This window comes from Mustela putorius, unplaced genomic scaffold (assembly GCF_011764305.1).
Source record: "Mustela putorius furo isolate JIRA1106 unplaced genomic scaffold, ASM1176430v1.1 tig00537255_pilon_pilon_pilon, whole genome shotgun sequence".
NCBI classification, from domain to species: domain Eukaryota; kingdom Metazoa; phylum Chordata; class Mammalia; order Carnivora; family Mustelidae; genus Mustela; species Mustela putorius.
The window spans coordinates 107,970-125,098 of record NW_025422394.1 but is presented as its reverse complement, the minus strand read 5'-3'; the positions used below and the strand labels follow the sequence as shown (position 1 = coordinate 125,098).

The window sequence follows — 17,129 nt, the reverse complement described above, 5'->3', positions numbered from 1 at the left end:
AGAGAGGAGGAACAGGCTCCCTGCTAAGCAGAGAGCCTGATGTGGGGCTTGATCGCAGGCGCACCCCAGTGCTCACCTGTCCATCCACTTTTACTTTTGATGCCCTTTCAAGTAAGTTGCATACATGCGTGCATTTTATTCCTGCATATCCCACTCTGCCTAGTAATATGTGTTTTATTACAGTCTTTAAAGGAATATGTAAGTGACGCATTATGCCAACAAACAGAATACAGGTCTTGCTGAAATGAGTCATCATATTTGGACCTGGGATCTTCTAGGCATCATATTTCAGAATTTCACTCCATTAGCAACAGCTTCAGCCTTGTTTCTCCTGTTCCTGACAGTCACTCCTTCCCTGCCTCTGACTTCTGACTCTCCAAGTTAAAAGAGGCCATAAGCTTGCCTCACCAGTTCTCAGCTGTCGGCTCTCTTCATATCCCATGTTTTTGAAACATTGCAGTAATACGGCTGATCCCTATACAGATGTGACAGTCTTCTTTCCTCTCTTAATACAAGCTTGCTTCCATCTACCAGAGTCTCTGTTCTGTACCTTTCTATGTGAGCATAAAGCCCACAGTCATGTTGGCATTGTTAAACTGATTTCTTAGCTCCAACCTATCCTGCGTGTAAGTGATGGGGCTCCGCAGTGCACATCCTGCGTGTCTCCATAGTGTGAAGCAATCAGGTTGAATAAATGAGTCCAAATATGAAATATTGATCTCTGGAGATCTTCCAGAAAGAGGGCCTGAATATTCAGGAGAGTTGTGACCCAAAGCAGTCATGGGAGCTCTAAACAGGGTTAAATTTCAAGTAGAAGCAGTCACAGTGCAAGTTCAAAGTGAGATATTTCTATAGAGACGATCCACAGCCATAGTGACAGAACATCGAAACCTTCCCGTCTCCTGTTCCTTTGTATTGACATTGGCAGTACATCACCAAAGCGCTTTCCTTTGTAGACATGAGTAGAAAGGGGAGGACCTGAGTTGTAGTCTTGACTCTGAAATTAATTTTGGTGTGACTCCAGGAAGATTATTTTTACCTCCTGGGACCTTTTTTCTTCTTGGACAAAGTAAAATTCACGGGCAAGTCTTGCCTCAGCTCCAACACTCAGTAAATGAAAAACTTAGATCTAATTATTCTTGAGATTATAGTTCATCTCTGCATTAAAGCCTAAATCCTTTCACTCCTTGTGATTTCTGAAATGCATAGAAAAGAAGCAAGTCATTCTTAAACAGATCTGAACCTAGCAACATATTGTGTGATTTATGATGGAAGATTCTGGAGACCAAGTGACAAGATCCTTTTATCTTATGACTTTTAAATTTGTATTTTTAAAGTAATAAAAATTGTAAAAGTGTCCACCCCTTGGACTGAGAAGCAACAGAACAATAGGAGGCATGCGTTTGATTTTAAATAGGATACTTCTGCTTCTGTGATCATTATAAGGCTTATGACCTTAGAACAGCATTGCCGGTTAAGTGACTCCCTCAGAATGCTAAATCAGTTCTGACAACTGCATATATTTTTATTCCTGCTCTTTTTCCTTTTGGTGCAACTTTGTATTTTCATTTTGATCAGCAGCAAGGAGCGAGAATTATGTAGACTCTAAGGAAAATGCGTATTGTAAAATGTTTCCTCTGGATGAACTCTTCTCAAATTTACAAATTTGGAGTATTTTTAAAAGTAGGACACTTCAGATAATTCCCTTCCTGAAGCTTCCTTGATTCCAGGTGAGTTGTGAGGGTTTATTTTATAGAAGGCTTTATAGGATGTTTCAGAGTCTCTTGAGCGGATGGTACTGTCTTATAAGTAATTCATAAGTGCCTTACTGTGTGAACCATCTCATGTTCAACAGGTTCTGTCTGAAGCAGAAGATGGAAAAATCAAAGTAACAAATTCCAGGGCATTTGTAAAAGTGATGGGTTGTGCCGTACAGTGCATTTCTGGATTGATTTGGGGATTTGTTTATAGTCAGCTGACAAGGAAGTGAAACAGATAACTAGTGCCTAAGTGTAAATCAAGTTTAATTACTTCCATGTTTGAAACTCTACTGACTTTGTATTAAACGGACATTGATTATCAGAGATGTTTCTCCCTAATGTTTAATTTCTCTTACTGCAACAAGGTATAGCCTTTATTATTTTCCTTAAGTAACATTATATACGGGCTCACAAAAGCGCCGATTGTCCCTTGTATTTTTGTTACACTTGCCGTAAGACTTGAGGATAACGCAAACAAAAATTCTCTCTTAGCCCTGGTGCTCTGTCATGTGATCTTAACTTAGAGTAGTGAATATTAATGAAACAAGCAAAGCTATTTGTTCAAGGTAACTAATGCAACCTGTATTGCTGTAGTAAACATTACGATCGACTCTCCATCCATATATTATCAGAGAAGTCACTATAAGGATAATTTTCTTTCTTTCTGTGATGCATATACACACACACATTAACATTATTTGTGTTTATTCACACAAAGACAACTCTTATCTGGAGTACCCATGCCTTTGACATGTTTTCCCATAGTTAATTCATCTCTGTTTAGGAGAGTTTCCATAATGATGCATTGATTCAACAATATGTGGTGATTTCTTTGTGCCAGGCATGTTCTAGGCAAAAGGGATATAGTGATAGAAACAGACACAAGTGCTTGGCCTTATGGGATTGACATTCAGGCAGTGAATTTATCAGCCACTTCATAAAAAAACACACTGCATAGAACATACAGATAATTCAGAGTAACTGCCACTTTCTCCCTCATCCTTTGCTCCTATTTCTAGTATATTCTAAATAGGGGAATGGGATAGAGTTGAACAAAGAGAAATAATACTTTCAGTGTATAAAATGAGATAGAGTTATAAGTCTTTGCTCATTTTCTCATAAAATGTCTTTTGAAACACTCAATGACATATCAGTTTATTATATCTTTATTCATGCTTCTAAGTTCCTCGGGATGCAGTGTTGCATCATCAACATCAATTCAGAGTTCAGAGTTAGTTAATGACTTTCAGAGATTTACTGCCACGTGACCTTCCAAGATTTTTGTAGACAAAAGGGCAACCTAAATGTACTAAAGTCTCATTATTTTAGTGCAGTCCACTAGTAAAACTGGTCAGGCAGAACATATTTTCCTTTTAAAATTAAATGTTGGAGAAGTTGAAACTGGTGGGTGTCCAAGAGTCATTCTTTTTCATTATTGAGTTAGAATTCACATAACCTAAAATCATTCTGATGTGAGCGAGTCACTAATATTTATCACAATGTTGTGCAACCATCTCCAACTGCTTCCAAATGTCCAGTGTAATTTTAAAAGAAAGATGAGCTTAAAAATAAAAAATAAAATAAAGTCTGTTTGTATATAACTAATGATTTTTACTTACGGGGAGTGAGAAACAAATAGGTTCTCTCAAAGTAAAGAAAACTTATAAGTCTCCCATTTAATAGAGATATCTTTCTATATATAAAATTCTCACGTCCTCATCTTTGAGGTCGTGTACTATGTCTTGAGCAATAGAGGATCTCAACCCATAAAGAACGAAATGTACCAGAGTGAATCAATCATCTCGTTACAAAATGAGAACACAGACCCACGGTCAATACCAAATATTTGATACAGCATCTCATAAAATACTTCTTAAAATTAAGTCAGATTTTCTCCTCTGAGAAAATTTTCACTGGGTAAGAATAAAGTATAATAAAAAACAAAACAAAACAAAAAGAATAAAGTATAGTCAGAGTCTTTGCTCGCCTTCAAGAGTGGGGAGAAAACTCTTACCTTGTAAGGTAGAATGAGTTTCATATCCCCCATTTAGTTTTATGAATAATGTAGAAGAACATCAGATAGCACATGGATTTGGTTTGCCCTCAGAGAAATTTTCTATTCAGTTGAAGAGAGAAGAATTACAGGAACAGTAGTTAAGTTTTGGTTTATTCCCAGTTTTCCTTCCACTGCAAGGATCTGTGGTGGCTAAGCGTGAAGCATAGTTGTAACAGAGTTTCACTAGAATAAGACAGATTCTCAAAAGGCATATTTAGGAACAATCAGAAAAATTTGGTAAGGATGTACCTGAACTGAACACTAAAAGATTGGAAAAAATGAACAAGAGTACAGGAGGTATTTTGAATAATTAGGCAGATGTGAAGAAAGTTTGCCCATTTATTAGAGGGTCCATAATCTATGTAATTCAATTTCAGTTAAAAATAAAAACCAAACGCAATGTGTGTACTGAATGGATAACATAGCTCTGGGCTTGAGACAACCAAATAGCGAAAGACCTGGCCTTCAGAGAAATTATATTCTTCAGTCCTATACCTATGGCATAATTAAATAATAGCACAGATTGTGAAGATGTGCCCCATCAGTGGTACAGTTAAGAAAATGTTGGGTCCATGACTTGGAATCACAGAAGGGCTCCAGGAAGGAGTTGGGGCCACCCGGAGAATGACTTTCAACTGAGCAGGAAGTGGCTAGGGGATGCATTTGAGTACTCTGTCTTCTCCATAGGAAGCAGTAAGTTTTTAAGGTTAGCTTTAGAACATGAAGGTTTCTTGTGAAAACTGTGATTTCGTAATTCATTAGCAAATACATAAATCATTACATTTTATCCATAGTCATCTCCAATGACTATAATTTAGAAACAGAATTAGCCTGGGGGGCCTGGGTGGGTCGGTCAGTTGAGTGTCTGATTGGTTTTGCCTGAGGTCATGATCTCTTGGGTCATGGGATGGAGTCTCCAGGTCTGGCTCTGTGCTCAGCAGGGAATCTGCTTGGGATTCTTTCCCTCTGCCCCTCCCCCCAGCTTATGCTCATGTGTATTCTCTCTCTCTTTCTCTCAAATAAATAAATAAATCTTTAAAAAAAAAAAAAAGAAGAAGAAGAAGAAGAAATGAAATTATCCTGGTCATTGCAGTACTAGACACCACAAAGTAGAGTCTGTTTTTATCCATAAAATTTAGGAGCAAGGATAAGCTTTTTCAGAGATAAACATTTTCAGAGGGAAAGAGCCAAAATACAGAAAAAAAAAATGTCAAAGAGGAAAGAAGTTTAGGTGATATGGTCAAAGGCGAACTGGCATTTACCATCATCCTCTTTCATCTGCCAGAACTGTGCTAAATACTTTTGATAATAAAATAAATAAAATAAATGCTGAACCCAATAGCCTGAAGTCGCAAAGGAATTTGAGTATATCTGAGGATATGATGAGATTTTTTTTCTTCATTGGAGCTGGCTTAGAAGAAAGCTGGAATATTATGAAAGTGGATCAGAAATACACGTGTATTTTCATTTTCTTCTGCCAAATCCCATTCTGTATTATCCCATCTCCTCCTGTCCGAGGTTGGCTTTCTAACATTGACTTCCTTACCTTTCGCGGTGGATGAATTATGGTGGCAAAATCTTTGTCACTGCCCCATCAAGACTTACTCCCCTCCCCCCATCCCCATCCTGATTCGCCAGTAGGAGGCAATGGAAATAACTCATGTAGCCTCCAGATTCAGTCTGCCAGAGAACTGGCGGCTTGTGCTTCCTCCCTGCTCAGAACCCAGCCACTGTGCTGTGAGAAGCCCAAGCCACAGGACAAGGCGCTAGGTTGGTGCTCCCTCCCTGGGCTGCCAGGGGACATCCAGCATCAGCTGCTGGTCTTGTGAGTGAGTGGCGTCTTCAGTATTTCATCCCAGTTGCACCCCAGCTGAGGGCAACCCCAGCTGACATCAAATGGAGCAGAAGAACCAGTCAGCTGAACCCAGTCAGCCCACAGACTTGTGAGCTAGAATACAACCCTTCTTGTTATTGTTGTTTTTAAAGGTTTTATTTATTTATTTGACAGACAGAGATTACCAGCAGGCAGAGAGAGAGCGGGAAGCAGGCTCCCCGCGGAGCAGAGAGCCCGATGCGGGGCTCGACCCCAGGACCCTGAGATCATGACCTGCACTGAGGGCAGAGACTTAACCCACTGAGCCACCCAGGTGCCCCCAACCCTTGTTGTTTTAAGCTATTTCAGGGCAGTGTGTTTCACAGAAGTAGGTAACTGAGGGAGCTTTCTGGAAAAAATGCTGTAACTTAGACTGTGGAGGAGCTCATTCACTTTCCATTATAAATAGGGTCACATTTCAATAGCCTGTGCTTGATCCTTAGAATTTCTGGGTATCACCAAGCAAAATTTTAGAAAACTCTTATTTTGGCAATGTGGCCCTTTAAGTTTGTTTACAAAGTTTTTTTTCATTGTTAACGCTTTCTGGTTCCCTTATTCTCCCATTGAAGTGATAGGCAAGCAATATAGAATCAGATGCATTATTGTGATTAAAAAGAAAAGCAGTATTTTTCAGCAGAAATAGCGTGAGTCAGACTTTTGTTCAGATCTTGGCCCTGTCACTTAATAGCTTTGTGACTGTGACTAAGTTACCTAAGCTGCCTGAGTCTGTTTCTTTCTTTTCTTTTCTTTTTTTTTGAAGATTTTATTTATTTATTTGACAGACAGAGATCACAAGTAGGCAGAGAAGCAGGCAGGGAGAGGTAGGGAAGCAGGCTCCCTGCTGAGCAGAGAGCCCGATGCAGGGCTTGATCCCAGGACCATGAGATCATGACCTGAGCCAAAGGCAGAGGCTTAACCCACTGAGCCACCCAGGCGCCCCTCTTTTTTTTTTTTTTAAGATTATATGTACTATACAGGGTTAGTGAAAATAAGAAATAAGATGTGTTAACAACCTAGCAGAGTGCCCAGCATAAAGGTGGAGCTCTATAAATGTAGCTTCTGTTGTGATGAACGAGGTGGTAATGTGACTTTTAAAAGGTAGCAAATTCTGGCTCATGTTAATTTTTTATTTTTATTTTTTAGAGATTTTATTTATTTATTTGACAGAGATCACAAGCAAGCAGAGAGGCAGGCAGAGGGTGGGGGGAAGCAGGCTCACTGCCGAGCAGAGAGCCCAATGCGGGGCTCAATCCCAGCACCCTGGGATTATGACCTAGCAGAAGGCAGAGACTTTAACCCACAGAGCCACCCAGGTACCCTTCATGTTAATTTTTTAAAGGGACACAGAAATATGGGTGCTCCTGACCTTTATTGGGTTGGATCCTGAAGGGTTAACGTGGTGTATCCTTGGAGTTCTTCCTCCAAATAGCCATGTTTCATTCAGAGGAAATTCTGATCCCTCTCTGACTGACACCACCCTTCCTCACTTCTTTCCTGCTATAGGGGATTCGATTAAGGGTTAAAGGCAACCTTTTTCTCCTAGTCCCTAGGGGGACACAAATGAAGATTTTTTGTTTTTGTTTTTTTACTTCCTGTACCCCGTACCTCAGTTACATTCACCTTCTGATTTGGTGGGAAACAACTTTACGGGATTCTGGCTTCCTGTAAGCCTCTCTCAGCTTCAAGGTGCCACGGGGCTCTTAGAACACCCCTCCCAGGAGGACGCATACACACCCCACAGTCCGATGTGGGTCGCCCAGGGGAAAGAACCAGTGTGGCAACCCACAGGATTTTGCCTCTCTGTTTTGTCCTAGTCTTTGTAGGATACAATGTTTTCCTTTCTAAATGTTGGGTGTCTTTCGGATGACAAGTAGCACAGAGCCCGATAATTTCCTTACAGAATGTGTTTGCTCTGAGTGATTATGGTGAGGTGAGTGGTTGTTGGTACAGGCTGAGGAGCACTTTTTGTAACTCTGGATTACTATCCTGGGTGTCTTCTCTTACCTGCCCGACGCGGGCTGCCTGAACCCCATTTTGATTTTTGAAACCTGGATGGTTGATGATCGGCTGTGGACAAAATGTCAGTGTATTATACTGGAGTGTTGGTTTGGGTTGGGACAGAAGTGAGGAGGTAGGGACCGCGTATTTAAACTGGGTGATCTGTAAAGGAATTAACCCTAATTTAGTGCAAACATTTACTTTGCTTATATTGGTTTTGCATATTTACATGAATATTGATTATTAAAATGTTAATTCCTCTCAGTATGAATACTATAAATGCTGAAATGCGGATTTCCTATGATAGGAAATTTCATGTCCGTTGTTAGAACCTTTTTTTTTTTTTTCAAAGATTTTATTTATTTATTTGACAGAGATCACAAGTAGGCAGAGAGAGATGAGGAAGCAGGCTCCCAGCTGAGCAGAGAGCCCGATGCGGGGCTCGATCCCAGGACCCTGAGATCATGACCTGAGCCGAAGGAGGAGGCTTTAACCCACTGAGCCACCCAGGCACACCCACCACTGTTAGAATCTTTAAGAAAACCCTCACTAGGGACGCCTGGGTGGCTCAGTTGGTTAAGCGGCTGCCTTCGGCTCAGGTCATGATCCCAGCGTCCTGGGATCGAGTCCCACATCAGGCTCCTTGCTCGGCAGGGAGCCTGCTTCTCCCTCTGCCTCTGCCTGCCTCTCTGTCTGCCTGTGCTTGCTCGCTTTCTCTCCCTCTATCACTGGCAAATAAATAAATAAATAATTTAAAAAAAAAGAAAAGAAAACCCTCACTACTTTAAAATCAACTAGTTAATGGGGCACCTGATTGGCTCAGCCAGTTGAGCTTCTGACTCCTGGTTTCTGCTCAGGTCATGATCTCAGGTTCCTGAGATGCAGCCCCACATTAGATTCCCCGCTGAGTATGGAGCCTGCTAGGGAGTCTCTCCCTCTGCCCCTCCCCCTGCTCGTGCTCTCCCTCCTCCCCCCTCTAAAATAAACAAATTAATTTAAAAATATATATATAGTTAAAGCTAGAAAGGCATAAGATCTTATCTTAAGTATTATTTTTAAAATACTGGTTATTGGTATATAAGTGTGGGTTAGAGGGAGAATAAGTCATTTTGCCCATCAGCTTGTCACAATCATAATTACAATTAGGCACATCGTTTCAGGCTTTTTGTAGTTGTTGTTACTGCAAACACGTTTTGAGATTTAACGTCCTTCACATCATTTATAGTTATGGGCCGATTTCATTTTGAAAGAAATGATAATATTCATATGGCTCTATGCCCACTTAAAGTTGAAAACTATTTCAGAGCAGCGGAGATAGTGCTGTGCAAAATATAATGTGCTTAAAGCAGACTTTCTCGGACTTGAGCTCTAGATTTATTGCTTCTGGGACTCCTAGGATGGCTGTGTAGTACAGATTTAGAGAGAGTTTTTAAGACTCTTATTGACAGAGGTGAGCAAAATGGTTCCTTGGCAACCATTTGGGTGTGCGGCCACAGCGAAGCAGGGATTAAAGGTTCAGATGCACGCACTGTGGACGGACACGCGAGCACGGGAGGCTCAGGGAATCCTGTACTCCCTGTTAGAGACGGCGTTTCTTCCGGCCTTTTAATGGCTGCTGTTTTAAAAGGAGGAGAAAAAAACCTGCGTTGAAACTGTAAGGTAAAGCTACTGAAACTTAACCCAGAAGGCATGGTCATGTGGAAGACTCTTCTTAATCCTTGCAGCGTGGCTCTCGCTGAGGACATGTGGTGTATATTACAGCAACCAGGGGATTTCAGACCTCTGCAGTGTGGGGTCACAGCGAAGGCTAATTTCAAAATGAAGTGGTAGCCTTTGCTCCCTTCCTAGCGCTCTTTACCAGTGTTTCTTATTAGCTTGACATTAGTCGAGGGCTGCTCCGGGTGGGAAGGGGAAATGGAAGTTTAAATAGGACCAGAGTGGGGATACATGAACACCTCTCCCCTTGCCTAGGAACCCCCCCCCCCCCCCCCCCGCCACGGTAGATAGTCTCTCCACTACAACCTGGGTATTGCAAAGTCTTCCAGGATCCTGGGGAACAGGACTGAAGGCAGAGCTGTCCATGGTTTGGAAAAAAATGTTCTAACTGTTGGTTGAAAATCGGGTAATAACAGTCCTCTTGGTGAACAAAACTTATTAGAGGGCAGGGGAAGGAATGCTATCTCTCCGCGGCAGGCAAGAAGAAATTGCTGTTGAAAAGCTTACCTCTCTAGGGAGGAATCAGATATCAGACTTTTCCAAGCCTCAGGTCCAACCCATAAGGTCCCACCTACATCCCCCCCCCCCCAGCCCCATCCCAGCTTTGTTAGATTGCTAGCATCGATCGCTGGCTTTTTCTGACCCAACCGTGGGTGAAGGAAAGAGAGACGGCAAGACTGAAAGCAAGCGAGGTGGGGGTGGAAAACTGGGGCCGCTTTTTGTAGAGAGAAAGTGAAAAGGGAGAAAAGAGGTGGGGGCCACGGGGACCGGGCTTAACTGGTGCCTGCCTGCTTCTCTTTGATTTGATGGCCTTTATTCCTTCTAATTGGATAAAATAGGAAGTCACTGGCAGTCCTGCGTTGCCGGGTATACTGATTTGACTCAGACCAGCCAGCAGCTCTGGAGTGCGGACAGAGGGAGGAGGGAGGAAAGAGAGAGAGAGAAAGAGAGAGAGGGAGGGAGAGGCAAGGAGAGAGAACGTCTTTGGATGCGGAGGGGAAAGGAAGAGAAAGAGACTATGAAGCAGGGCAGCGCCGCAGAGGAAGAAAGTGAATGAGCGCTCCAGAAGGACAAAGAGGAGTGGTTGGGGGGTGGGGGTGGAGGCAGGGCGGGGAGGGGAGTCACCGCCCCTCCGGGCCGCACTCGTCCCCTCGGATCCCTCTGTGATGATCCTGTTTGCAGTGATGCTCCAAGGGCAGGCACCTGCTGCTCTGTAATGATTCAGCCTCTTTCAGCCGTCGCGTTCACACAACAGGATGCTGTTGCTACTGTCACTGCTGCCTCTCCTGCCGCCGCCGCTGCTGCCGCCCCCGCCGCCGCCGCTGGTCCTGCTTTTGCTTTTACTTCTCCTGCATGACAGTTGTTTTCTCCATCTGAGCAGACACCAGCTTCAGATGCTCGAGGTGAGAAACATGCCTTTCAGTTTGGGCTACTGGTTTACTTAATTGACTCACCGCCGGCTTGGTTTCTGTTTTGGCCCCCAGCCCTCTCCACCAGCCGGGATGGTTTGGAGAAGCATTTGAAAGAACTGCCAAAGTGGCCCAGGGACAGCAGTCACGAATTACAGGATACTTTTATTTGGTAGTTGCTAGAGGTTTTTTTTTTTCTTTTTTTTTCCTCCTCCTTCCTTCCTCCTGAACTCCTCTTGCTTTTGATAATGGCCTTGGACTTGGAAGACTTATCGATTTCCCCCTGTAAGATGCTGTATCATTTGGTTGGGGGGGGCTCTGCATGGTAATGGACCATGAGAGAGGCCAGGCCTTCTGGAGGTGAGCCGATGGAGATTTATTCCCCAGACATGTCCGAGGGAGCTGCCGAGAGGTCCTCCAGCCCCTCCACTCAGCTGAGTGCAGACCCATCTCTTGACGGACTTCCTGCAGCCGAAGACATGCCAGAGACCCAGACCGAAGACGGGAGAAACCCTGGACTCGTAGGCCTGGCAGTTCCCTGCTGTGTCTGCTTGGAAGCCGAGCGCCTGAGAGGTTGTCTCAACTCCGAGAAAATCTGCATTGTCCCCATTCTGGCTTGTCTAGTCAGCCTCTGCCTCTGCATCGCCGGCCTCAAGTGGGTGTTCGTGGACAAGATATTCGAGTATGACTCTCCTACTCACCTTGACCCTGGGGGGTTAGGCCAGGACCCTCTTATTTCTCTGGATCCAACTGCTGCCTCAGCCGCGTGGGTAGCATCTGAGGCGTACACTTCACCTGTCTCTAGGGCTCCATCTGAAACTGAGGTTCAAGTTACACTGCAAGTTGACAATGCTGCTGTGTCCTCCCAACCCGCAGCGGTCCCCACCCCGAAGAATCGAATCCTTGCTTTTTCTTTCCTGCCGTCCTTCCCTTTCCCCACACGGAACCCTGAGGTGAGAACACCCAAGTCAGCAACTCAGCCACAAACAACAGAAACTAATCTCCAAACTGCTCCTAAACTTTGTAAGTAGAGAGAGAGAGAGAGAGAGAGAGATGATGAAAAATGGAAACGGGTGGGCTTGAGCGCGCAGGGAGCTGTTTCCTTGTCCTCTGTTTTAATTGCATGGTTTTGTTGAAGCGCGTCATGTGACTGGAACGCTTGGGGTGGCCTGGAAGAGAGGAGTAGAACGATCTTGCCCACTGCTGGCACGAGGCAGCGTTCCCTCCGGCCGGATCGCTCACGGGCTGGGTGGGGGGACCCGCCACTTGAGCGTCTGCGAGTCATGCCTGAATGTCACTGCGATCCCATTGATTTCTAACACTTTAAAAAAAAATGAAGACCTCAGAGCATTCTTTCTGTTTGACATAGTGTGCCCTCCGGGGAGGGGCGAGTGTGGTTTCCGCGTGTGTCTCGTGCCAAGGTGGCTTTCCATCACCCCTCCTCACCCTTCTGTTACCCTCCGCCTCCCTGAGGTCCCCTGCCACCTGGTATCTGCCTCTGTCTCTCCTTCCTGTCCCCTTCCCTGCTTTTTCTATCTTAATTGGCTCCTCCTGATATAGCTCATCCACCGTGCTCACCCCCCACGCCGGCAGGCTCTCGCTGTCCTGCCCAGATTGGAGTTTCGGCTACTGAGCCCTTGATTTCCTTGTGGACGCAGCCCAAAGTCTGCACGAAGGGGTTTTTTCCAAATTAGTTTTGTCTTCTGTAATCAAACGTTTAAAGAGCTTCCTTGGCAGTCGTTAAAAAGTACAAGATCCATGAGTAAGGTGCATCGTTTTGTTTTGTTTTGTTTCCCAGACATGTCATTTTTTGCCCGTCAGACTGCAGCCGCGCAGTTTAATAACCCGTGAGGGAGGAGAGCCCACGCTCTTAAAACCATACGAAACAATGTGCTGCTGTCGCGACCGGGTCGCTGCGACGATGCATACAGTGGAAAGTTGACAGCGATGAAACCATGAGTAGTCAGGTTGCCTCAAGCATCAGTAGAGAGGGAGGAGTTTCCTCCAGCTTTTTTTTTGCTAAATGTTTCTGATTTATTTTTGTTTCTCTTGTCTTCTGCTCCTTACTTCCTACCGTGAATGAATATTCCCTTAGTAGAAAAAGTAAAAGACGAGAGGATTTGGTTCTTAAGAACGTGTGTGAGATCTCTAAGAGTGGAGGGTAAGTGTTCCGTGATGACATGCTCACCACTTGTGTTTCCCTGTGGATGCTCGGGAAGGGTAAAGGACATATTCCCCAGACGTTATGTTCCGAATGAGGGAGAGCCGTGGGGTAGGGAAACACAGAAAACTTGACTTGTGCTTGTGATTCAGGATCGTTTCCTACACAGCAGCTTCAGTGGCAAAGATTAAAAGAGAGAGAGGGGGGGGGGCTTGTTTTTCAGGTGTAATTAGGAAAGAACCTCCTTTCAGCAGACGAGGCTTTGTATCTTTATCAAGTCCCTGAAGCATCATTAAAGGTCTGACAGATATCACTGCCTTCACCGCCTCTTCCCACCTGGCACAGTGACCGGGAAATAATACCCAGATGAAATGACAGGCTATAAAAAGCACGTTCAGATCCTGCAAAGAGAAGCAAAATTCACAGGGAAGACAAGGTTACCTCCTTATCGTTATTGCTTGGAACTTGTCGTTAATTAAAATGTGCCCGAAAAGGTTTAGTTGTCCGGAAAGAGAAACAGGACCTTTGGGGGGGGGGGTCTATAATTTTGTCATCTTTGGGGGAAATAGAAAAGCAAACAAAAACCATCCAGTTACCTATTTCTGATCTAGGACCATGTCAAAAAGTATGTTTTGACTGTCTGAGAAATTATTTTTTAAGGTAAATTCTACTAAGGGATCTCATTAGGGTATGCATTCCATATAGTTTCTCCTTTCTTTATTTTCGAGCTTGGGCATTGATTTTCTGGCATATGCACTGAGTGGAAAAGATTTACTGCTGCCTAAAAGCATTGCAGTGGCCAGTTCTGGCCAGAGACACAGCTGCGGCATTTTGAAGTGTGTTGGAGACCAGCCTGGAAAAGCAGCATGGGAAGTAGTTTTCTCCTGAAAAGTTTGGGGTAGATGGTGCTTAATACTTTACAGCCTGTGGGTTTTTTGTGTGGAAAACTCTATGTTAATTTTGGGGGGGGGCTAGTGCCTGAAAACAATAAAAATACAAATATCCTAAAAATTATGAGTCTGTTTATGGGGGTGGGGAGGTGGGGTGAGGGAGACTGGTCCAGGGAGCTGTGTTTTCTGAGCCAACCTTTAAGTGGTTGCTTTGTTGTTTAAAGAGCTTGTAACCATCTACTAAGGAAAAGCAAAAAAAAAAAAAAAAAAAAAGCTTGGAATGAGACTGTCATTTTGTAACCTTGTTCACTTTTTTCCCCTTCAACTCCAAAAGTACTGCTTAGTCACAGGAAGATCCAGAGCCTTAAGATGGTATACATCTTAAGATGACGTTCTCATATCCGAAACATGCTTCTCAGCGGTTTCAAGTCCATACTCTCCCTTTCCTGTCTGTCTGAGCATGTTCAGCATATTATGCACAGAGCCGTAGCCTTCAAGGTCATAGTCTGTGGAGGGCTAATTGATTCTTCTTTATCCTGGAGCCTAAGAGAGTGGAAGAGAGACAATCCTAGTAATTGTGTCTGCTCTGTTATTCCCCAACCAATCTACCTTCTAGTATTAGGCTTTTATTCTATAAACACTGAAATTACTCTCCTTCCTGCGGACTCTTTTAAAATTAAAACCTTCTTTGTCTTTATTGTAATAAAAAGCAATATATAACGTTTTCAGTTGCCTATAGGAATAGTGGTTACATCAGGTTTTCTAAAATGGGCATTTCTCTCATAAGGTAATATAATTTCATGTTTCCACCACATTAATCTATGCATACATCTAGATCTCAGGAGATCTAATGCAGGATTGGAAAAATATATATACTTTTTATTTTTTAATTTGAAGTTTTTCTGTGTTTGGTTAGTGGTTCCCCACTATTATATCTTTATATGCCATGGTAATTGTTAAGTTTTTATTTCTCACTGGGGCACATAATACTTGAACCATTAATTTGTTTTCTTTGCCTGGGCTTTAAAGATTTTTCTTAACCTTTATTTATATGGGAAGAACTGACTGTGGGAGATTGCTAACTTAGGTTACTATAAAAAGAGCTGATTAATTAAATTGTCGCATGGAACCAAAGTGCCGTCTTGTAAGAAATGTATTTCTGGATGGGAGAGCCTGCTTGACCACACAGTCCGTAGAGTAAATAAGAGTATGTTAGTATTTTCATCTTAGGCCAAATTTGTTTTGCTTTGTCTTAAATCTCTTTGTACAGGGTTGCATGGCAAACCATTGTTACCACAGTGACAACACAAATCACTATCATTTGCAGAAGCCCAGTGTGATTAATTGAATATACCAAAGGATTTCTTCCTTTCAGTTTAAAAGTGGCATTTATTTTAAGCCCAAGAGATTCTTCTAGGCCCTTGCAACTGTACTCTTAGATATTTCAGAGTGGTGATTTCAGATAACTTATCTCCACTTTAACCAAACTTATTTAAAGCCCAAGACATTTTAAAAACTGGGAGAAAGTGACAGATCCTCAACCGAACCCAAATAATTTGATCAATTCACTGGTGAGGAGGAAATCCGGGCTCTGAAAGATTTAATGACACTCTTTTACGAAAATGTACAACATTCCAAAAGGTTTAGTGAAATCCAAAATAGTAGAAAACAGAGGAGTGTCCTGTCCCCCAGAATTTAAACTCACACACGTGGCATTTTTCTCCTGTCCGCTTTTCCCCGGTCCAGAGAGAATAGGACTGGACACCAACTCTAGTGGCTTCAGTGGCATCCAAAGGACAGGGATGTTTGCCAAGTGGGACCACTGGTCGAGCATGTATAGTTCAGACTATTAAATTCAATCTCCTTCCCGCCTTCTTGTTTTTACTTTTATTAAACATTCAGTAGTGCTCGTCTTTTCCCTTTTTATTTGATCGTCCGTACAGCATCCGGCTCGCTGCTGATAACAGATCAGGTTTTGCAGGGTGGGCTCTTGGCTGACCTGGAGGAGGTAGCTCTGTGGCTCGCCTCTTCCCCACACTGCCCACCCTGTTTCTCCTTGTTCCTCAATGATCCCTAGATGGGTTTTCTACTCTCCTTGGCCTTCCCACCCAATTATCTCTTGAATCCTCCTTGATTTTTCCAATGATGCCACTTCGGCTTTATTTATCAATATTCCATTGCATTCTAAAATACTAACGCATCTGCACTGATCTTTTCACATAGTTCATTACATCTTAATACTGAATGGTTATTTATACACATTACAAACACACGTAGACAAATACGTCTCTAGAACAATATACTGGTTTCTTATCGGCACAGTTGATTCAAACTTGTGTCCCGCTTCTGGATCGCTCCGTCTTTTTTTCCTTAGTATGTTTCACACCGTTTCCCCGCTGACTCTTACACATTTGTACAGATCAGCATTTCTGCTTTCCCGGAAAGTCATTACATCCCAAACCATATATCATCTTCTTCCTTCCCATTTCCTTTTACTGTCACCTCACCGATCCTTTTAAAGTGTAAAGAAAGAGATATTTTATAGATTGAGAAACTGAGGCATAAAAAAGTTATGACTTGTTGAAAGTTGAGCGCAGAAACTCTAAGGACTAGAACATAATAACTCTTGTCTTTGGAATCTCTTTGACCTTTCTAGTCAGCTATGAGCTATTCCGTGTCTACTTTTATGACCATGTTTCCATTTTTATTATTTTTGTATGTCCACAGTTTTCTTCTGTTATTTCCTCTCTCTCTTCGTTCAGTGAATACACATCAAGCACCTACTACGCACTGAGCCCTGTTCTAGATTGACCTTATGGTAATGAAAATAAAAGCTCTTGCCCTCATAGAGCTTATGTTCTCATGAATTTGAAGAATCTAGTTGCACAGTTAAATCCACCTGAGTTGTTTCTTTACATAACTATACATATAATCCTCTGTATTCAGCATTTCTTCTCTTTACCTTTTTTTTTTTTCACATTTTGATGACCACTTCTGTCCCTCCACTGTGACAGATAGATTCCTCTCCTCTAGCTGTTGAATGCAGAACACTTGCCTTTATCTTAAATGTCCTTAATTTTAAAGTCACACCAGTTCCCACCTGTGCTACCAACAAGGTGGGTAACTTGGGGTGATTCATGTTTGGACTGTAAGACACTTTTTAAGCAAAGCGTTTGAAGTGATTGGGAAAGTAGTCTTTATCTAGTCTCTAGAAGCCTTTTAAAATGAAAAATATATACATAATTCTTCTAGCATGGAAATACACT

General features: G+C 42.9%; 1 protein-coding gene across 4 annotated transcripts in view; it reads left to right on the top strand.

Annotated features, from left to right (window-relative positions):
* The first annotated feature begins 9,716 nt into the window (after positions 1–9,716).
* NRG1 (neuregulin 1) overlaps positions 9,717–17,129 on the top strand; it is a 115,382-nt gene continuing 107,969 nt past the window's right edge. For 3 of the 4 annotated variants that reach the window (XM_045073783.1, XM_045073782.1, XM_045073781.1), the window contains exon 1: positions 9,717–11,835. In XM_045073783.1, the coding sequence (XP_044929718.1) occupies positions 11,148–11,835 (688 nt within the window). In that variant the 5' untranslated portion in view covers positions 9,717–11,147. The remainder of the gene's footprint in view (positions 11,836–17,129) is intronic. The other variant, XM_004758286.3, reaches the window with a different exon arrangement.